Source organism: Bufo gargarizans, chromosome 7, assembly GCF_014858855.1.
Source record: "Bufo gargarizans isolate SCDJY-AF-19 chromosome 7, ASM1485885v1, whole genome shotgun sequence".
NCBI lineage: Eukaryota > Metazoa > Chordata > Amphibia > Anura > Bufonidae > Bufo > Bufo gargarizans.
The window spans coordinates 52,639,801-52,662,663 of record NC_058086.1 but is presented as its reverse complement, the minus strand read 5'-3'; the positions used below and the strand labels follow the sequence as shown (position 1 = coordinate 52,662,663).

Below are 22,863 nucleotides of genomic sequence, written 5' to 3'. Positions count from 1 at the left end.
TAGTACAGTCAGTAGTCAGAGGCTCGGAGCCCGGTCAGTGTATTATAGACTCCAGTCAGAGTATTATAGGCTCCGGTCAGAGTATTATAGGCTCCGGTCAGAGTATTATAGGCTCCGGTCAGAGTATTATAGGCTCCGGTCAGAGTATTATAGGCTCCGGTCAGTGTATTATAGGCTCCGGTCAGTGTATTATAGGCTCCGGTCAGTGTATTATAGGCTCCGGTCAGTGTATTATAGGCTCCGGTCAGTGTATTATAGGCTCCGGTCAGTGTATTATAGGCTCCGGTCAGTGTATTATAGGCTCCGGTCAGTGTATTATAGGCTCCGGTCAGTGTATTATAGGCTCCGGTCAGTGTATTATAGGCTCCGGTCAGTGTATTATAGGCTCCGGTCAGTGCATTATAGACTCCGGTCAGTGTATTATAGACTCCGGTCAGTGTATTATAGACTCCGGTCAGTGTATTATAGACTCCGGTCAGAGTATTATAGGCTCCGGTCAGTGTATTATAGGCTCCGGTCAGTGTATTATAGGCTCAGGTCAGTGTATTATAGGCTCCGGTCAGTGTATTATAGGCTCCGGTCAGTGTATTATAGGCTCCGGTCAGTGTATTATAGGCTCCGGTCAGTGTATTATAGGCTCCGGTCAGTGTATTATAGGCTCCGGTCAGTGTATTATAGGCTCCGGTCAGTGCATTATAGACTCCGGTCAGTGTATTATAGACTCCGGTCAGTGTATTATAGACTCCGGTCAGTGTATTATAGACTCCGGTCAGAGTATTATAGGCTGTGGTCAGTGTATTATAGGCTGTGGTCAGTGTATTATAGGCTGTGGTCAGTGTATTATAGGCTGTGGTCAGTGTATTATAGGCTGTGGTCAGTGTATTATAGGCTCCAGTCAGTGCATTATAGGCTCCGGTCAGTGTATTATAGGCTGCGGTCAGTTTATTATAGGCTGGGGTCAGTGTATTATAGACTTTATTCAGTGCATTATAGGCTCCGCTCAGTGTATTATAATAGATTCAGTCCAGGTTCAGCACTGTCTGACCATCCTTAGTCCTGGTTCTGGTTGCCGCAGTCATTAGTCCTTACATTATAATTGAGTCCATTGGTTTTCAAGCCTGACGGTCACTGAGAGGAGGTTGATGCTCTCATATTCACTCTAGACAGTTTGATGATCTCCTGCTCATTGAGGTGAGGTCGACGCTCTCATACTTGCTCAGGTGAGGTCGACGCTCTCATACTCACAATGGTCAGAGTCTTCTAACTCAATCTCTGGCACCAGACTGTAATAGTCTGTAGTCTGGTTCAGGTAAAGTTTCTCTCGGTCACTTGAGTCCTTCATGACCTCTGTCACGCTGACAGTTTCCACTTCTGGTTCTTCGGGCCCCAGCTCTTCTTCTTCTTCCTCTGCTACAGCCAGCATCAGACCTGCACCCTCCAGACCTTCTCGTCCACCGCCTTCCACCAGGGAGTCTGCAGAGGTGCCCGGTTTGATCTCCACCTCCTCGTACAGGTCTCGGTTGCTTCCCAGGAGGGCAGCAGACGGTCTGAGGAGAATGGGGTCCTTGAACTGCTGAATTTCTTGTTCCTTGCGCTCTTTTTGGAAGTTGTGCCGGGGTTCATAGTGATGATATTCTCCCCGATTCCCGGCTCCATTGCGATCCACGGTGACCAGGCTGCACTCGCGCCTTGTGTTGGCGTATGCTCCTTTCTGTCGTCGGCAGCAGACATACCAGCACACGAGCAGAACCAGCGCCACCAATGGGATGCAGATCAAGGCCACAGTCAGGCCGTGGGAACGGCAGACAGAGGTTCTCGGGACGTCCAGGATCCTCTGCCCATTGGCATCCTTTGGAAAAGCACAGACAACGTCATCCAGCAGAAGTCTGGTGCCATTGGCGAGGAAGTTGGGTTCCAGTTGGTCATAGAGGGCACATGAGCAGTCCAGACTGTTGTTGAGGAAGCCAAAAGTGGTGAGAGAAGGTCTGAGGAGACTAGCGGGGAAGGAGTGCAGGTTGTTGTAGCTGAGGTGGAGCTCCTGGATCAGGACGGACACTTGTAAGAAGTTTGGAGGAAGGTGACGCAGCTCATTGAACTCAAGGTGAAGAATCCTCAAGTTGGGTGCATTGCTCAAGAAGCCCTCAGGAAGCTCCATCAGGTGATTGTGGTCCATGTACAAGATCTCAATGAGTGTCTGGTTCCTCCCCCCCTCGGACTCTGTGAGCTCCTCGATTCCAGAGTTGGAGAGATCCAAGACCCGGAGGCTGTGGAGGGGGGTAAAGAGGTTCCAGTCCAAGGTGTTTACAGAAAGAGTGAGGTTCACACAGCAGTGATCGGAGGCCAGCAGCGACCAGTCCGCCTCTTGCTCCAGGAAGATGCATGTACAGGGGTCCTCTGCGGAAATCCGTGCCAAGACCCCCAATAAAACCAGCCAGAAGAGGTGAGGACCTGCAAGACACAGAGGACCCAGACTCAGAACGACCACAAAGTTGTTACATTGTAAATGTTTTGCCTCAAAGTGTTCAGATTCCCACCTATAAGTATCAAAATTACCACTGAGCCGGACATCTGTGGGCCCCTCCGATCTCTGGGGCCCAGGACGCTGGCTGGACGCGTCATTTATAATCTACCAAAAGTGGACAGAGAAATCCACCGCAAATCCGTGTGCTACACTGACAGGGGTGAAACCGCCGTCAAAATCCGTAACTGCATCACGGGTCAAAATCCGTGCAGAAAAATAAGGTTTTCTTAACCGTAAATTTCTGTAAAATCTCATCCGCGACGGGCGCTGTTATCTGCTGCGCAAATCTCAGGTACAATCCGCAGCATATCCGTCCCGTGCAGACCCCCCCCCCCCCCCCCCCCCTCCGAGGCTGGGGTCCCACAAATCGACCACTGGGAGTTAAAGCACCGCACGCCCGAGGACTGTGCAAGGAACCGAGGAAACCTGCTTCCCCTGAACTTCCCGAGAAACCGCGGCAATTTGTGGCAACCTGCTGACCTTATGCCGCGAGCCGCAGTACCACCCTGCAGCCCCCACAAGGAAACGGCTTACAGAGGCACGTGGATGGTCAGAGAGGTGTGAGGCACGAGGCATGATGTGGCCAAGTACATCAGATGACTGTGGGCCTAAACCATCGAAGGTGTATGGCCAGCGTTAGGTATGAGATGAGAGGTATGAGGCACGAGGCAGATTCGTTTATATTAACCCCCTTGTGGGAAATCATAAATATATAAAGTAAAGGATCAAGCAGCATTTATAACTGGCAGTTAGGAAATGATGAGAGTGATAGTTCATTTACACACTCACCGGACATGATGGGGGGACACAGAGATCTGGAGGAAAGGGCTAAACTGTCACATTGTGGAGCTCCTCCTGAATCACCTGTGCGGTCCTCATTGTGAGCTGGAGAAGAAAGGAAAGGGTTAAACACGAAATAATCTCTACATCAAGATAAATCGATGAGTGGGAGGAAAACCTGATTCATCTGCGGTGACGGCCTGATACCAGAGAGAAGTGGCGGGCTTAGAGGGGGCCGCCCAGAAGACTCTACTGGCTGCTGCCCCCTGTTATCAGCCGTGACATAGTGGAGCAAGGCTGGCGAAAGACACCTCCCGGACCCCCATGATTACATCTCCAGTGATAAGAGCCTTCTATGTGTGACTGATATCAGCCGCTCCTCTTATAACGCTCCAGCCCTGATATAACCTCCAGAGACATTACATCATATGTGACTGATATCAGCCGCTCCTCTTATAACGCTCCAGCGCTGATATAACCTCCAGAGACATTACATCATATGTGACTGATATCAGCCGCTCCTCTTATAACGCTCCAGCGCTGATATAACCTCCAGAGATATTACATCATATGTGACTGATATCAGCCACTCCTCTTATAACGCTCCAGCGCTGATATAACCTCCAGAGATATTACATCATATGTGACTGATATCAGCTGTTCCTCTTATAACGCTCCAGTACTGAAATAACCTCCAGACATTGCATCATATGTGACTGATATCAGCCGTTCCTCTTATAACACTCCAGTACTGAAATAACCTCCAGACATTGCATCATATGTGACTGATATCAGCCGTTCCTCTTATAACGCTCCAGCGCTGATATAACCTCCAGAGACATTGCATCATATGTGACTGATATCAGCCGCTCCTCTTATAACGCTCCAGCGCTGATATAACCTCCAGAGACATTACATCATATGTGACTGATATCAGCCGCTCCTCTTATAACGCTCCAGCGCTGATATAACCTCCAGAGACATTATATCATATGTGACTGATATCAGCCACTCCTCTTATAACGCTCCAGCGCTGATATAACCTCCAGACATTACATCATATGTGACTGATATCAGCCGCTCCTCTTATAACGCTCCAGCACTGATATAACCTCCAGAGACATTACATCACATGTGACTGATATCAGCCGCTCCTCTTATAATGCTCCAGCGCTGATATAACCTCCAGAGACATTACATCATATATGACTGATATCAGCCGCTCCTCTTATAACGCTCCAGTACTGATATAACCTCCAGAGACATTACATCATATGTGACTGATATCAGCCGCTCCTCTTATAACGCTCCAGCGCTGATATAACCTCCAGACATTACATCATATGTGACTTGTTTTTGGCTCCATTCACATTGAGCCGCATATTTACAGAATTAGTAATGGGGGCTCTAACGCAGGTGTGAACACAGACTTATAATGCTCCGGCACCATAATAAGCTTGGCGGCACTCGCTGCTTTATAGCTGCCGTTCCTGTTAGTAAACAATCCTGGTTGCTAGGAGAGAAGGCTAATAACCCTCTCCTGACAATGGATATATAGATGCTACATACCTGATTAGGGGTCCTCAGTGTGAGGAAAAGCCCCCCCCCACCCCCGTGATGATAATATTATATAAAGCTGCTGCACTGCAGGGATCTCCGCCGGCTCTGGGGCATCAGGGGTTAAGTGCTCTCCATGGAGATGCGATGCACAGTCACAGCCCCGGGAGTAGTCATGATAACCGGCACCACAGGGGTTGGGTCACCCCCGAGGCTTCCGTCAGATCGACGCTCGTCATCGCAGAAAGTGAAGACAGAGTTATCACACTTTCCGAGTCTTGGCCAAACATGAGAACCCTGGAGCTCAAGGAACTACATGTCCCAGCAAACTCTGCCGTTTAACGAATGGCGCAATTGGCAGGCTGCAGTCTGAAGGACAGCTCCGAAGTAAATAAACTGTTGTATAATGAAAAGCTCTGCAAATTTCCAATTGTATTTTTGTTTCAATTCCTCATGAAATTCAAGATCTCCGCTTGCTGTGAATTGATAGAAAACAGAGATTCTCATTTCTGCCAAAAACATTATTATCTGTACATACGCAACCGTTTGTATTTTGTGGCCCGCAAAACACGGATCCGCATAAAAGACAGAAGACGTCCTTGTGACATCCGTGTTGCATCCTTTTTTTTTTTACAGACCCATTGTAAAGCCTCACGTCAGTGTTCCACATCTGGGTTTTAGCGCGGCTCATGGGTGCGGGGTTTTAGCACGGATCCATTATCACCATTATAGTCAATGGGTCCGTGAAAATCATGGATGCAAAACGGATGCCATGAAACACAGATGACACACGGACAGCAAAAAAAACGGACACACGAACCACCCAAAGATCCTTCACGGACATCTTCACGGAGCCGCCACCTTTTCACAAATTTGAGCACGGACGTGTGAATGAGGCTTAACAATAACTATTCTTGTCCGCAAAACGTACAGGAATAGGACATGTTCTGTCTTTTTTTGCAGGACTGCGGAATGCACATACGGATGCGGACCTATTGAAATGAAAGAGCCTGCATCCATTCCGCAAAAAATGCGAATCGGAATTGGACCAAAAATACGGTCGTGTGAATTGAGCCTAATGCTTCTCACAGCTGAAGGTTTGCTACAATGTATCCAGTCTGCACAAATTCTTTCCTGTCCTCTGTATCACTCTGGAGTCCAGGCTCTTCTAGAGAACTGTCTCGTCTGGATGCAATTGTGACAAACCCTCAGCTTTCAAGTCAAACCGGTTTTTGGCCTCTCAACATAAGAATGTTTCCATTCACTGATAGCAAGCAGAAAGAAATCTTTCACTCGAGCAAGTTTTTTCTGTGCGAGTGTGATGAGTGAAGGGAACGCAGAGCACCCGCACTGATTCCCGACCCATTCATTTCCATGGGTCTGCGTACATGAGCGTTGTTTTTCACGTATCAGTTCTGCGTTGCGTGAGAATTGCAGCAGGTTCTATGTTCTGGCCCCAGAGAAGTGAATGGGGCTTCAGTGAAAAATGGCTTTTTTCACTGATTGTTGCTAAAAGATCTTGTTTGTAAATCTTCAGTTTTTGTGTGAAAAAAAAAACACATCAAGACGCATTGCACCCGCGCGGAGAAAACTGAACGCAATCGCCGACAAAACTGACTGAACTTGCTTGCAAAATTGCACCTTGAGCCGATCATGGGTGTGAAAGAGGCCTAAGGCTTGTCTCCTTCCCACGTCCATGTCTGCGAGGATTTCTGTGACAAGATGGTCAGGGAAGGATTCGTGTTTGGTCCGCGTCGCCATGTGTCATCTGTATTCTACGGATACTGTGAGGCCGAAAATTTATTAGCGGAGCATCTCCTATGAATAGTCTATGAAAACCTAGGAACAAACACAGATGCCGTTTGTGATTTGTCCATAGTTTTCACGGACCCACAGACTTCAATGGATGCTCTTGGTCCGAAAAATGGACCAAAATAATAATAATCTGTCTCCATAGTTTTCCCTCTGACTCACGGTCAATGGAAAATCACTGACGTGTAATAAATGCATTAACATCGATCGGAACGTGTTAGCAGATTTCCTGCAGCTCTTAGATTGTGAGCTCCTGGGGACAGTGAGTGTGTCAGTGAAGCGCTGCGGAATATAGTAGCGCTATAGAGGCGCATTAAATAAATAAATCTTCTGGGGGCTCATCTGGAATGTACTGCGATCGGACAAATCCTCCCTCCGCGCTCAATACGAAACCTAAACACCAGATTAACTCCAGTCAGAATACTGAGAGCTTTGATGATGGCTCCATATTTAATTTATCGTATCATTAATAATACATTTCGTGTCCCATATATGGGCCCCGGAGACGTCAGATCCCTTCTTCCCAGAAGAATCATCTCCTTAGAGCTATTTTAAGGAAAAACAAATATCTTCACTGTTTATACTAAAAAGTTTAGACGTGAAGCCCAGAAACCATCTATAATATCTGCAAACGAGTGTTATAATCAACCGCAACCACATGTATAATTAATATCAGAGAAATTGAGCAGCCAGAGTGGGTAGAGGCAAGAGACACCTATTATAAGCACAATGCTGTACACAAGAATAGTACTACTTTAATACTGCTCCTATGTACAAGAATATAACTACTATAATACTGCCTCCTATGTACAAGAATATAACTACTATAATACTGCCTCCTATGTACAGGGATATAACTACTATAATACTGCTCCTATGTATAAGAATATAACTACTATAATACAGCTCCTATGTACAAGAATATAACTACTATAATACTGCTCCTATGTACAAGAATATAACTACTATAATACTGCTCCTATGTACAAGAATATAACTACTATAATACTGCTCCTATGTACAAGAATATAACTACTATAATACTGCTCCTATGTACAAGAATATAACTACAATAATACTGCTCCTATGTACAAGAATATAACTACTATAATACTGCTCCTATGTACAAGAATATAACTACTATAATACTGTCTCCTATGTACAAGAATATAACTACTATAATACTGCTATGTACAAGAATATAACTACTATAATACTGCTATGTACAAGAATATAACTACTATAATACTGCCTCCTATGTACAAGACTATAACTACTATAATATTGCCTCCTATGTACAAGAATATAACTACTATAATACTGCTCCTATGTACAAGAATATAACTCCTATAATACTTTCTTATTATCCCAGGATTTGTAAGGTACTTTGCTTCCTGCGGATAAGGGAAGATTTGATTGTGATCTCCTGGGACACGGGATGATGGGAGTGATACCTTGTGTTTCGACGCTGCAGGACACGTGAACCCTGTAAGTGATACAATGTGATCATGTCTGCAGATATTTTGCACACCGTCCTCTGGATCTGATTGGTGGAGAGCTCCGGCTCAGTGGGTCTCTGGCACAGGGCAGGGGTGACACAGGACTCTGCCCTGAGCTGCCCGGTGACATTGTCAGGGTAGTTCAGTGTCCAGGGCCATTCTCAGAGATGGCTCAGTGGTTACGGGCTCTGGTATAAGCTCATAATGGGATAAAATCATTTTCTCTTACCTTGTCCCATAGACCCCGGGATCAGACCCAGATCTGCGTGTGCTCAGAGGGTGCTGCCCAATTCCTGCCCTTGCTCCTCCACTTTTCCTGTGGTATTCGCAGCCTCCACCCCCGGCAGTCTCGGCCTCTGCTCTGTCTCTTCCTCTTTCCACCTCCCTCAACCAAACCCTCTCATTCCTCTCTGAAACATCCCAGACACCCCCCTCCCCAGCAGGGAACAGGTTAAGTTCTGCTTCATATAGCGAGGATGGGGTTAAAGAGTAAAAGAGGAGGGATCCATGTGACAAGAGGGCGACAGTTTGGGCAGGACACACCTGGTTACCATGAGCAAGTTCATTATTAACCTGAAGAGGCCACAGCCCATGTCTACTAAACACTGCACAAGATGGGTGTGCTACACAAGTATAATACAGGTTATAGGTGTAATATACAGGTATCCTACAGGTTACTACAGGGATACTACAGGTTATAGGTGTAATACACAGGTATACTACAGGTTATAGGTGTAATACACAGGTATACTACAGATTATAGGTGTAATATACAGGTTACTACAGGGATACTACAGGTTATAGGTGTGCTACACAAGTATAATACAGGTTATAGGTGTAATACACAGGTATACTATAGGTTATAGGTGTAATACACAGGTATAATACAGGTGATAGGTGTAATATACAGGTATACTACAGGTTACTACAGGGATACTACAGGGTATAGGTGTAATACACAGGTATACTATAGGTTATAGGTGTAATACACAGGTATACTACAGGTGATATGTGTAATACACAGGGATACTACAGGTTACTACAGGGATACTACAGGTTATAGGTGTAATACACAGGAATACTACAGGTTATAGGTGTAATACACAGGTATAATACAGGTTATAGGTGTAATATACAGGGATACTACAGGGATACTACAGGTTATACAGTAATACGCAGGTATACTACAGGTTATAGGTGTAATACACAGGAATACTACAGGTTATAGGTGTAATACACAGGGATACTACAGGTTATAGGTGTAATATAAAGGGATACTACAGGTTACTACAGGGATACTACAGATTATAGGTGTAATATACAGGGATACTACAGGTTATAGATGTAATACACAGGTATAATACAGGTTATAGGTGTAATATACAGGGATACTACAGGTTACTACAGGGATACTACAGGTTATAGAGTAATACACAGGTATACTACAGGTTATAGGTGTAATACACAGGTATACTACAGGTTATAGGTGTAATACACAGGTATACTACAGATTATAGGTGTAGTACACAGGTATACTACAGGTTATAGGTGTAATATACAGGTATACTACAGGTTATAGGTGTAATATACAGGTATACTACAGATTATAGGTGTAAAACACAGGTATACTACAGGTTATAGATATAATACACGGGTATACTACAGGTTATAGATATAATACACGGGTATACTACAGGTTATATGTGTAATATACAGGTATACTACAGGTTATAGGAAAAATACGTACCTGGGATTTTACTTTCCTTGAGTCCGGAGGCAGCACACCATGGGTTAATCCGACCTCATCAGATCCCAGGACCGCCCACCTAGTTAAACAATTAGAGATAGTTAGTCAGTACCTATATAGGAGGTCCTCTAGCCGCATCCCCTTGTGTTTTAAAAAATAGATTCAGACAAAAAACTCATGCTAATGAAAGATCTTTATTTGGGAGGGTATATATGTGCTGCCTCCGGACTCAAGGAAAGTAAAATCCCAGGTACGTATTTTTCCTTTCCCTCTTCGTCCTCCGGCAGCACACCATGGGATTTTTATAGATCACAAAGGGGGGGCATCAATCTGCAAGGCTGCATTTAACACTCCAGTGCCGAAGGCTGAGCTTTTAGCGTTGATGTCCAGCCGATAGTGCTTGACAAAGGTGAGAGACTTGGACCAGGACGCAGCGTTACAGATGTCTTGGATAGAGACTTGCGCTTGTTCCGCCCAGGAGACCGCGGTAGCTCTTGTTGAATGTGCTCTTAGAGGGAACGGAGAAGAGAGACCTTCTAATTCGTAAGCTTCCATAATCGTAGACTTTATCCATCTAGCCAGAGTGTCTTTAGATGGCTGATGACCCTTTCTTGATCCCGAAAAGGACACAAATAGGCTTTCTGCATTCCTGAAATCTGCTGTTCTCTCCAAATAGATTTCAATGGCTCTTTTAACATCTAGAGTATGTAAGAGCTCCTCCTGATCGTTAGCAGGGTCAGGCATAAATACAGGTAGGAAAGCTTCTCTATTCACATTGTCCGTGGAAGAGATCTTCGGTATAAAGGAGGGCATAGTACGCAACAATACACCGTCGGGCAGGAATCTAAGATAGGGATGTCTCGAGGATAAGGCTTGTAGCTCTCCTAGGCGCTTTGCTGAGGTAATAGCCACCAGAAATAAAACTTTATAAGACAACCATTTAAGGTCTGTATCTTGAAGTGGTTCAAAAGGCGGAGTCAACAACTTCCTAAGGACCAGGGAGAGATCCCAGACAGGGACAGGTTCTCTCAAAGTTGGCTTCAGTTTCCTTATGGCTTTGAAGAATCTGGATATGAAAGGGTGATTAAGAAATTTATTCTCTGTCATCACGTTGATCGCTGTCATATGAGCCTTTAGGGTATTGGGCCTAAAACCCTTCTGGAAACCCTCTTGGAGGAATTGTAGAATGGACTTGACTGTAACTTCTGGATAGTTAGATTCTGTTGACCAGGCCACAAACTTTTTCCAGATTCTTGCATATTTCATATTAGTGGAATTTTTGCGAGAGCACAGTAGGATAGAAATTACTGATTCGGTAAGACCTTCCCGTTCTAGTCTGGCTCTCTCAGTCTCCAAGCCGTAAGGTGTAGCCTGTCCAGATGTTGATGGTACAGGCCGTTCTGAAGAAGTACGTTGGGAACTAGCGGTAGCTTCCAGTATTCTCTCTTCGACATCTGAAGCAGGAGAGGGAACCAGGACCTTCTGGGCCAGAATGGGGCTATTAGGATGGCTTGGGGTCTCTCCAGCAGGATCTTCCTCAGAACCCTGAGGATGAGAGGAACAGGTGGGAAGAGATAGACGAATAGGTGCTTCCAACTGATGGAGAACGCATCCACCACTGTGGGCCGATCCCTCCTGTTTAGGGAGCAGTAGTTGGTCAACTTCCGGTTTTCCTTGGATGCCATGAGATCCCAATCCGGACACCCCCATCTGCTTACGATTTGTTGGAATATAACAGGATTCAATTCCCATTCCGACTGACTGATCTTCTTCCGACTCAAGAGATCCGCTCGAGTATTCAAGCAACCTTTTATATGCGTCGCTCTTAATTCTGAGAGATGTACTTCTGCCCAAAGGAAGATCTCCTTGCATAGATTCAGAAGCGCAGCATTCCTTGTACCTCCTTGTTTGTTCAGGTAGAACACCGCTGGAAGATTGTCTGAACGGATCATCACATATTTTCTCTCGATGAACGGCTGGAAGTGGAGCAGGGCAAGAAATATTGCCTTCAGTTCTCTGTAGTTTGAAGAACGCTTCTTCTGAAGCGTCGACCATTCTCCCTGGATCCATTTGTCCTGAAAGTGTGCTCCCCAACCACTGCTGGAGGCATCCGTGGTGATTTCCACTGGAGACCTGAATAGGAATACTTTCCCCCGGGAGAGATTCTTGGATGAAAGCCACCACTTTAGACCTTGTACGGTTGAGGTTCTTATATTTACTCTCGCTTCTAGATTGTGCCGAGTGTAATGCCAGGTTCTCAACATATCCTGCTGAAGGTCTCTGGCGTGTATCAAGGCCCATGGTACCGCATCCGATGTCGCTGTCATATGGCCTAAGGTCTTCATAACCCTGCGGACAGAGGGGGAACGTAGGGTCATTAGGGTCTTTATTTCTTTCCTCAAGACTTCTACCCTCGCCGGAGTTAAGTATAACATCATGGAGTTCGTATCTATTAGGAGACCGAGGAACTTTTTGAAGGTAGAGGGGGTGATGTCCGACTTCTTCCAGTTTATCAAAAAGCCCAGGGATTGAAGAAGCTCTATTGCTGTCTTGAGATGCACTTGCAGAATGTCTCTGGAATCTGCTGCAATGAGCCAATCGTCCAGGTAGGGAAAGACGAGGATTCCCTGAAGGCGTAACTCTGCTGCTATGACGACTGCCATCTTTGTAAATACTCTTGGTGCAGAACACAGACCAAACGGAAGTGCCTTGAACTGAAAGTGAAGGGTTTTCCTCTTGACCTGGATTGCCACCCTCAAGAATCTTCTCGCCGAGTTCTTTATTGGTATATGGAGATATGCGTCCTTGAGGTCCAAGGACCCCAAGAATTGATTCCGTCTGAGTACTGCTGTGATGGACCTTATTGTTTCCATCTTGAAGTGTATCTTCTTCATGTGATGGTTCAGGTACCGTAGGTCTATAATCAGCCTGTTTCCCCCGTCCGCTTTGGGGACAGCGAATATTCTGGAGTATACTCCTTTCCCTTTTTGATTGAAGGGTACTGGTTCTAGAGCGCCCTTTTCCAGGAACTCCTGCAGAAGATGGAAGAGACATTGATTTTTTTCGTTCAGGACGAAACGATCTCGAGGGGACCGGCAGAATTCTAAATCGTATCCCTCCTTTACTATCTGGAGAGACCAGCTGTCTGACGTTATTTGTTTCCATTCTGAATAAAAATGGGACAATCGGCCTCCTACTTGACTTTTGGCGTCAGAACTCGGTTTTGGGCTGCTTGGAGTCATCCGACTTCTTCCTATAACCCTCTGCACCCGGCCTATTGCTTGATCTTCCCCTGTGAGGGCGTCCTCTGAAGCTGGATCTTCTATAATCCTGGCTCCTATAGGGACGAAAAAACTTAGCTTTTTCTTTCTTCTTAATTTGAGGGAAGTTGAGGACCTTATCCTCAGTGTTGGACTCCAGGAGCTTGTCCAGATGGGAACCAAAAAGCTTGCCAGGCTCAAAGGGCAAGGAACACAAGTTGCTCTTAGACGCAGGGTCACCAGACCACAACTTCAGCCATGTGGCTCTTCTTACGGAGTTGGCTAAAGCCATATTTTTTGCTGTCAGCCTCAGGGAATCAACAGGGAAATCGCATAAGAATTCCGCAGCTAGTTTTAAAGTCGGCAATTGTTGGAGTAATTCGTCACGGGAAACTCCATCCTCAATATCCCTTCCAAGGTGACTCAGCCAAACGCGCAGTGCACGTGCCACTGGAACCGTGGCCATAGCTGCCTTATTCAGGGAGGCCATATAAGTATGCAGTCTCTTCAGGAGGCCATCCGCCTTCTTATCCATAGGGTCCTTTAGTAAGGAAGAGTCATCACTAGGAAAGAAGGATTTCTTAGCCAGCCTTGTAACAGAAGGATCTACTCTAGCAGGGGCTTCCCAGCTTGTGGATTCGGCCGGATCCGTTTTATAAGCGGCCCTGAATCTGGATCCTAGGTTGATTTTACCAACAGGATGTTCCCATTCCTTGTGCATAATAGTGTTCAGCACTGGATGGCTGGGAAAAACCGTAGCTTTCTTTTTAGGAAAGTAGAAGAGGTTCTCTTCATTCTGTTCAGAGGGCTTCTCTTTTTTAGACTCCATGATGTTCTTGACCTCTTTAATAAGGAGGTTGGCATCATTTTTATTAAATAAGAAGTTGTTCTCTAATACCGGCAATTCAGGATCTGAATCTGACGACACTTCTCCTTCAGACCGGGAAGTTTGATCAGAGGAAGCTGGAGAAACATAACGCTTTGATTTCAGCTTCTTCTTACTGGACTTTTCTAAAAAGGCCTTGAGTAAGGACATCAGCTTTCTGGTATCGGAATCCGATACATCATCAGAATGAGCGCAGTTCTTGCAGATGTTAGACACAGCATCCTCAGGGAGCGGCTGGATACAGGAAATGCATAGAACCTGCTTCTTAGGTTTTTTTGCGGACCTTAAAGGGGAGCTCTCCAGGCAGTCGGCGCACACATCTTCCAAGTACCTATCAGGAAGGGGTTGTTCACATGCATGGCAGAGCCTGTGTTTGGTCTTCCTAGACCTCTTACTGCTGGAGCTGGACATCTGCAAAAAAGAAATAAATTATAGTCTTAAAATTGCAGGAGGAGAAGGCTGCCTGACACAGGACAGGCAATTTACCTTAAAACCGCAAAAGCTCTGCTGCCAGGCACAAGGGCAGTGAGCTAGAGGCTTACCCAGCTTATATAATTCAAATTTGGCGCCCAAACCGGAACTTCCTGTGACGTCAGACGCCCAGCGCCTGCGTTCCACATGGTGCGTTCCACCGCACCGGAAGTTAGGGACAAGACTTCCGGTCCCTTCGTTACTGCCGGGGCGCCGCTGGAACATGGAAAAAACGCGCCAGGGAACATACATGGCGCACAGGAGACTCTTCAATCAGGCGGGCACGGTCCTAGCTGGCCACACGAATGATGGCCAGTCTGCTGAGGACATAAAAAAAACACAAGGGGATGCGGCTAGAGGACCTCCTATATAGGTACTGACTAACTATCTCTAATTGTTTAACTAGGTGGGCGGTCCTGGGATCTGATGAGGTCGGATTAACCCATGGTGTGCTGCCGGAGGGCGAAGAGGGAAAGGTGTAATACACAGGTATACTACAGGTTATAGTGTAATACACAGGTATACTACAGGTTATAGATGTAATACAAAGGTATAATACAGATTATAGGTGTAATACACAGGTATACTACAGGTAATAGGTGTAATACACAGGTATAATACAGATTATAGGTGTAGTACACAGGTATACTACAGGTTATAGGTGTAATACACAGGTATACTACAGGTTATAGGTGTAGTACACAGGTATACTACAGGTTATAGGTGTAATACACAGGGATACTACAGGTTATAGGTGTAATATACAGGGATACTACAGGTTACAACAGGGATACTACAGATTATAGGTGTAATATACAGGGATACTACAGGTTATAGATGTAATACACAGGTATAATACAGGTTATAGGTGTAATATACAGGGATACTACAGGTTACTACAGGGATACTACAGGTTATAGAGTAATACACAGGTATACTACAGGTTATAGGTGTAGTACACAGGTATACTACAGGTTATAGGTGTAATACACAGGGATACTACAGGTTATAGGTGTAATATACAGGGATACTACAGGTTACAACAGGGATACTACAGATTATAGGTGTAATATACAGGGATACTACAGGTTATAGATGTAATACACAGGTATAATACAGGTTATAGGTGTAATATACAGGGATACTACAGGTTATAGAGTAATACACAGGTATACTACAGGTTATAGGTGTAATACACAGGTATACTACAGGTTATAGGTGTAATGCACAGGTATACTACAGATTATAGGTGTAGTACACAGGTATACTACAGGTTATAGGTGTAATATACAGGTATACTACAGGTTATAGGTGTAATATACAGGTATACTACAGATTATAGGTGTAAAACACAGGTATACTACAGGTTATAGATATAATACACGGGTATACTACAGGTTATATGTGTAATATACAGGTATACTACAGGTTATAGTGTAATACACAGGTATACTACAGGTTATAGATGTAATACACAGGTATAATACAGATTATAGGTGTAATACACAGGTATACTACAGGTAATAGGTGTAATACACAGGTATAATACAGATTATAGGTGTAATATACAGGTATACTACAGGTTATAGTGTAATACACAGGTATACTACAGGTTATAGATGTAATACACAGGTATAATACAGATTATAGGTGTAATACACAGGTATACTACAGGTAATAGTTGTAATACACAGGTATAATACAGATTATAGGTGTAATATACAGGTATACTACAGGTTATAGGTGTGTAATACACAGGTATACTACAGGTTATAGGTGTAGTACACAGGTATACTACAGGTTATAGGTGTAATACACAGGTATACTACAGGTTATAGGTGCAATATACAGGTATACTACAGGTTATAGATGTAATAAACAGGTATAATACAGATTATAGGTGTAATACACAGGTATACTACAGGTAATAGGTGTAATACACAGGTATAATACAGGTTATAGGTGTAATACACAGTTATACTGCAGATTATAGGTGTAATACACAGGTATACTACAGGTTATATGTGTAATACACAGGTATGCTACAGGTTATAGGAGAAATACGTACCTGGTATTTTACTTTCCTTGAGTACGGAGGCAGCACATCACGGGTTAATCCCATTCCCTTCAGGTTGTAGGACCGCCCACCTAGATAAATCAGAATAATTAATCAATTAATTAGCTCCCTAATATAGGGCGGCAACCAGAATACATCCTTGTGTTGAAAAAATAGATCCAGACACAAAAACAATTCCAAAGAGAAAAAATTTATTAGGGAGGGTATCGATGTGCTGCCTCCGTACTCAAGGAAAGTAAAATACCAGGTACGTATTTCTCCTTTCCCTTTTCGTACTCCGGCAGCACATCACGGGATTTGCATAGATCCCAAAGGGGGGGCTTCCGCATCTAGTACTGCACTCAATACCCCAGTGCCGAAGGCCGAGCTCTTGGTATAGATGTCCAGGCGGTAGTGGTTCGCGAAGGTCAGTGTTGAAGACCAGGATGCTGCGTTGCAGATGTCTTCTAGGGAAACTTGCGCCTTTTCTGCCCAGGATACTGCAGTGGATCTTGTAGAGTGTGCCTTGACTGGGAACGGAGGAGAAATTCCCTCAAGAGCGTATGTTTCCATAATTGTAGACTTAATCCATCTTGCAATGGTATCCTTGGATGGACACTGCCCTCTTCTTGAACCGGCATATAACAGGAGGAGGTTCTCTGCCTTTCTGAACTCCTTGGTTCTGAGAAGGTAAATTTCAATTGCCCTCTTAACATATAGTGTATGTAATGCACTCTGTTGTTCATCGGAAGGATCAGGAAAGAACGCTGGAAGGAAGGACTCTCTGTTAATGTTAGAAGAAGATGAGACTTTTGGTTGGAAGAATGGCATGGTACGAAGCAGTACTCCGTCTTGAAGAATCCTCAGGTACGGATGTTTAGAGGAAAGGGCTCGTAGCTCTCCCAACCGTTTTGCTGACGTAATTGCAATTAGAAAGAACACCTTGTAGGTAAGCCATCTGAAATCCGCTTGCTGAAGAGGTTCGAATGGAGAAGTCGTTAATCTTCTAAGTACCAAAGACAGGTCCCAGACCGGTAAGGGTTCTCGAAAAATAGGCCTTAGCTTTTTTACTGCCTTAAAGAACCTGACGATGAGGGGGTGATGAATGAATCTATTCTCGGTCATGGCATTTATCGCCGTCATATGTGCCCTTAGTGTATTGGGTTTAAGACCCTTCTGAAAACCGTCTTGAAGGAACTGCAGTACAGAAGAGATGTTAATGACTGAACCACCCGACTCACAGAGCCACTCTGAGAACTTATTCCAGATCTTGGCATACTTCATATTTGTCGATTGTTTACGAGAACAAAGAAGCGTATTAATTACTGAATCTGAGAGTCCTCTTTCTTCTAGCACAGATCTTTCAGCCTCCAGGCTGTGAGGTGTAGTCTGTCCAGATGCTGATGATACAGACCCTCTTGAATTAAAAGATCCGGAACCAGAGGGAGCTTCCAGAATTCCCCCTTGGAAAGCTGGAGAAGAAGGGGAAACCACGACCTTCTCGGCCAGAACGGTGTGATTAGTATCGCCTGAGGCCTCTCTGCCAGGATCTTCCGAAGAACTCTCACAATGAGGGGGACCGGAGGAAAGATGTACACGAATAGGTGTTTCCAGCTGAAGGAAAGGCATCCACCCGAGTTGGGTCTTCCCACTTGTTCAGAGAGCAAAACCTTGGCAGCTTCCTGTTCCTTCTGGACGCCATCAAGTCCCATGCTGGCAGACCCCATTTGGCCACTATCTGCTGGAACACATCTTGATTCAGCTCCCATTCTGCTGGTCTGATCATCCTCCGACTCAGCCGATCCGCTTGAGTATTGCAGCAAACTTTGATATGCATGGCTCTTAATTCTAAAAGGTGGGATTCTGCCCAGGTGAAGATCTGTTTGCACAAGCTCAGGAGAACTGTATTCCTCGTTCCTCCTTGCTTGTTTAGGTAAAAAACCGCCGGGAGATTGTCTGAACGCACAAGCACAGGCTTCCCTATTATCTCTGCTGCAAACTGGTGAAGAGCCAAGTGGACCGCCTTCAGCTCCTTGAAATTTGAAGATTGTTTCTTCATTTGCGGGGACCAGAGGCCTTGAACCCATTTGTCTTGGAGGTGTGCTCCCCAGCCTTGGCCGGATGCGTCTGTAGTGATTATGACCGGAGACATGAACTCGAAACTCTTCCCAGAGGAAAGATTCTTGGTCTGAAGCCACCAGTTTAGGCTCTGAATTGTTGAAGGCTTCAGCCTCGCTCTTGCTTTCAGACTGTGGTGGCTGTGATGCCACGTTTGTAGCATATCCTGCTGTAAGTCCCTGGTATGAATCATGGCCCAAGGGACGGCATCGGCCGTCGCTGTCATATGTCCCAGTGTCTTCATGACTCTGCGAACCGAAGGACGATGTAAGGATAACAGGGTTCGTATCTCCTTCTTTAAAGTCCCAATCTTTACAGTTGGCAGGAAAAGTGTCATGCTGCGCGTGTCTATCGTGAACCCTAGGAAGGACTTGGAGGTAATAGGGATGATTTCTGACTTCTTCCAATTTACTAGAAACCCCAGGGATTGAAGCAGCCTCACCGCTTGCTGGAGATGGATCTGCAGAAGGTGTTTGGATTGGGCTGCCAGAAGCCAGTCGTCCAAGTAGGGGAAGACTTGTATATTCTGGAGACGAAGAGCCACCGTCACTATGATCGCAATCTTGGTAAAGATTCTTGGCGACGAGGAGAGGCCAAAAGGAAGAGCCTTGAACTGGAAGTGAGAAATGCCTTCCTTCCTCTGAATAGCCAGTCTTAGAAATCTTCTGGATGACCCTCTTATGGGGATGTGTAGATACGCGTCCTTTAAGTCTAAGGATACCATGTACAGATCTTTTGTGAGTACTGCTGTTATTGACCTTATAGTCTCCATTTTGAAATGAACTTTCTTCAGGTACTGATTTAAGTAACGCAGATCTATGATGAGACGGCTTCTTCCGTCTGCTTTGGGTACGTGGAATACTCTGGAGTATACCCCCTCTCCCCTCTGGTGGTAAGGAACGGGTTCCAGTGCGCCTTTTCCTAGAAATTCTTCTAGTAAACGACCTAGTAGAGGATCTCCTCCTCTGTTTGTCAAAAATCTGTCTCTTGGGAAGTGGTCGAACTCCAGTTCGTACCCTTCTCTGATGATCTGGAGACCCCAACTGTCTGAGGTGATCCGCAGCCACTCTGGATAGTAGCTTGACAGACGGCCTCCCACTTTCTGACCTGTGGCGTCAGAACTGCATGTTTGTTTGTTTGGATTCGTCAGGCTTTTTTCCTGGCTTTTCCGGAGCTGGTCTGTATCTGCGGTCAGATCTTCCTCTGGTTGAGCGCCCTCTAAAACTTGGCTTCCGATAATCCTGTCCTCTATAGGGACGAAAAAACTTCAGTTTGTCTCCACGTCTGGTTTGAGGGAAATTCAATGTCTTCTCCTCCATATTAACTTCCAGAAGCTTATCCAGGTGGGAGCCAAAAAGTCTTCCAGGCTCAAACGGCAAGGAGCAGAGATTACTCTTAGACGAAGGATCCCCGGACCATAGCTTCAACCAGAAGGCTCTTCTAACTGAGTTTGATAGGGCCATATTCTTTGCCGTCAACCTTAATGTATCAAGAGGGAAGTCACAAAGGAACTCCGCCGCCATTTTCAACGATGGTAGTTGTTGCAGCAACTCCTCTCTTGCCACCCCATCCTCTCTATCCCTGCCAAGTTGGCTTAGCCACACCCTGAGAGCCCGAGCTACAGGGACAGTCGCCATAGCAGCCTTGCTTAGGGAGGCCAGGTAGGTGTGCAGTCTCTTTAGGAGCCCATCTGCTTTCTTCTCCATAGGCTCTTTGAGCAAGGAGGAGTCGTCACTAGGAAACAGAGATTTCTTAGCTAAACGTGTAACCGCCGGGTCTACTCTTGCTGGGACTTCCCAGCTGGTGGATTCAGCAGGATCCATTTTGTACGCTGCTCTAAATCTGGATCCCAGATTTATCTTTCCCACCGGCTGTTCCCATTCTTTACACATAATGGAACTCAAGACAGGGTGACGAGGAAACACAGAGGCTTTCTTTTTAGGGAAATAAAAAAGATTTTCTTCCTCCCTTTCGGATGTCTTTTCTTTCTTAGACTCCATGCTCCTTTTTACTTCCTTAATGAGCTGGTTAACATTACTTTTGTTAAACAGAAAGTTGTCCTCCACAATCTTGGACTCGGACTCAGAGTCTGAAGAGACTTCACCTTCAGAGCGTGAGAACTGCTCAGAGGACGACCCAGAAGATAACTGCTGTGTCTTGTTACCCTTCTTCCTATTTTTAGCAAGAAATTTCTTAAATAGAGACATCATCTTCCTGGTCTCTGCGTCAGAGGCCTCATCTGAATGAGCACAATTCTTACATATATTGGAGGAGCAATCAGGAGGCAACGGCTGAATACAAGAGATGCACAAGGCTTGCTTAGCTCTGCGTTTCTTAGCAGATCTAGACTGAGACACCCTAGGAGGGTTCCCACTGCACTGCTCACAGCAATCCTCTAGACATTCATCAGGCAGAGGCTGATCACATAAATGGCACAACCTGTGCCTGCTCTTTCTGGCCCTCTTCCCAGGTCTGCTTGAGGAGCTGGACATCTGCAACACATAATACAGGAACCAGTAAATAAGAGAGGAGCTATATAAGGATTTGCCTGACACAGGACAGGCAGAAATTACCTTTACAATACCAGAGCTCTGCTGCCAGGCACATGCGGCAGGGAGCACTACAGACAGCCAGTTTAAATACTTACAGCTGCTACAGGTAGGCGGCGGCATGCAGGGTGACGTCAGACGCCCAGCGCCTGCGTTCCACCAAGCGCTTCTGCGCTCCACGAAACCGGAAGTCCGGAACCGGAATACTGCTGCCGCAGGAGGAGGCACCCGGGGTGACGTCAGGACGCCCAGCGCCTGCGTTTCACCCAGCGCTTCTTGCGTTCCACGAACCGGAAGGTCTGATGAAGGAGGCGGCACGTGAGAGAACGTCAGACGCCCAGCGACTGCGTTTCACCGACCGCTTCTCTGCGCTCCACTATCACCAACCCAGGTCGCTGGCCTCTAATGCAGAAAGTGCGTCCTGAAAAAACACAGGCGCAAACGCAAGGGGCCAGGGAATATACATGGCCAAAAAAGAGAAAAGAAAAAAAAAAAAAAAGTCAAAAACAGGCTACCTGATCCAGGTAACCAGCCGCTAGGTGGGCTTACTGAAGGACAATAAAAAAACACAAGGATGTATTCTGGTTGCCGCCCTATATTAGGGAGCTAATTAATTGATTAATTATTCTGATTTATCTAGGTGGGCGGTCCTACAACCTGAAGGGAATGGGATTAACCCGTGATGTGCTGCCGGAGTACGAAAAGGGAAAGGTGTAATACACAGGTATACTACAGGTTATAGATGTAATACACAGGTATACTACAGGTTATAGGTGTAATACACAGGTATACTACAGATTATAGTTGCAATACACAGGTATACTACAGGTTATATGTGTAATACACAGGTATACTACAGTTTATAGGTGTAATACACAGGTATACTACAGGTAATAGGTGTAATACACAGGTATACTACAGTTTATAGGTGTAATACACAGGTATACTACAGGTAATAGGTGTAATACACAGTTATACTACAGTTTATAGGTGTAATACACAGGTATACTACAGGTAATAGGTGTAATACACAGGTATACTACAGTTTATAGGTGTAATACACAGGTATACTACAGGTAATAGGTGTAATACACAGGTATAATACAGATTATAGGTGTAATACACAGGTATACTACAGGTAATAGGTGTAATACACAGGTATACTACAGTTTATAGGTGTAATACACAGGTATACTACAGGTAATAGGTGTAATACACAGGTATACTACAGTTTATAGGTGTAATACACAGGTATACTACAGGTAATAGGTGTAATACACAGGTATACTACAGGTAATAGGTGTAATACACAGGTATACTACAGGTTATAGGTATCTCCCTGTGTCATTTGGGTGAGGCTGACAGTAAAAGGGGAGGAGCCACAGGCCAGAACTTACCATATTGTAATACAGAAATAAATAAAACTAGATACAACATATCCCAGGAGAGGCTGACGAGAGGTTTGGGGGAAGGCTGCGGCCCCCATCTGTTCCCTAGGATTGCACTGAAGCTCGAGCACCTTTTATCTTTGTTTTCAGACTCCTCGCCCTGGGGTGTGTTGTGATATCACCAGTGGTTGGCAATGGAATGCTGACATGTGGGTTATG

General features: G+C 45.3%; 1 protein-coding gene across 5 annotated transcripts; it reads right to left on the bottom strand.

Moving 5' to 3' along the window:
* Positions 1 to 958: 958 nt before the first annotated feature.
* On the bottom strand, positions 959 to 22,708 carry LOC122943436 (leucine-rich repeat, immunoglobulin-like domain and transmembrane domain-containing protein 1). 5 transcript variants are annotated; one of them, XM_044301186.1, is made up of 3 exons: positions 22,654 to 22,708; positions 3,311 to 3,406; positions 959 to 2,448 (listed from the first exon to the last, which is right to left on the bottom strand). In XM_044301186.1, exons 1-3 carry the CDS (start codon positions 22,691 to 22,693, stop codon positions 1,217 to 1,219), a joined length of 1,368 nt encoding a protein of 455 aa, XP_044157121.1. In that variant the 5' UTR covers positions 22,694 to 22,708; the 3' UTR covers positions 959 to 1,216. The 5 variants fall into 5 exon arrangements, with proteins under 5 accessions (XP_044157121.1, XP_044157125.1, XP_044157122.1 ...); XM_044301190.1 differs by lacking the exon at positions 22,654 to 22,708 and adding an exon at positions 9,917 to 10,022; XM_044301187.1 differs by lacking the exon at positions 22,654 to 22,708 and adding an exon at positions 8,399 to 8,713.
* Between the last annotated feature and the right edge of the window lie 155 nt (positions 22,709 to 22,863).

Bases quoted from the DNA above. Each gene is read 5' to 3' on its own strand.
- LOC122943436 (XM_044301186.1), bottom strand. From the start codon at position 22,693: ATGTTGTATCTAGTTTTATTTATTTCTGTATTACAATATG. The intron at 3,407-22,653 runs GTAAGTTCTGGC...TTTCTTCTCCAG, and splicing joins TATTTCTGTATTACAATATG to CTCACAATGAGGACCGCACA. The intron at 2,449-3,310 runs GTGAGTGTGTAA...TGTGTCTTGCAG, and splicing joins GTGTCCCCCCATCATGTCCG to GTCCTCACCTCTTCTGGCTG.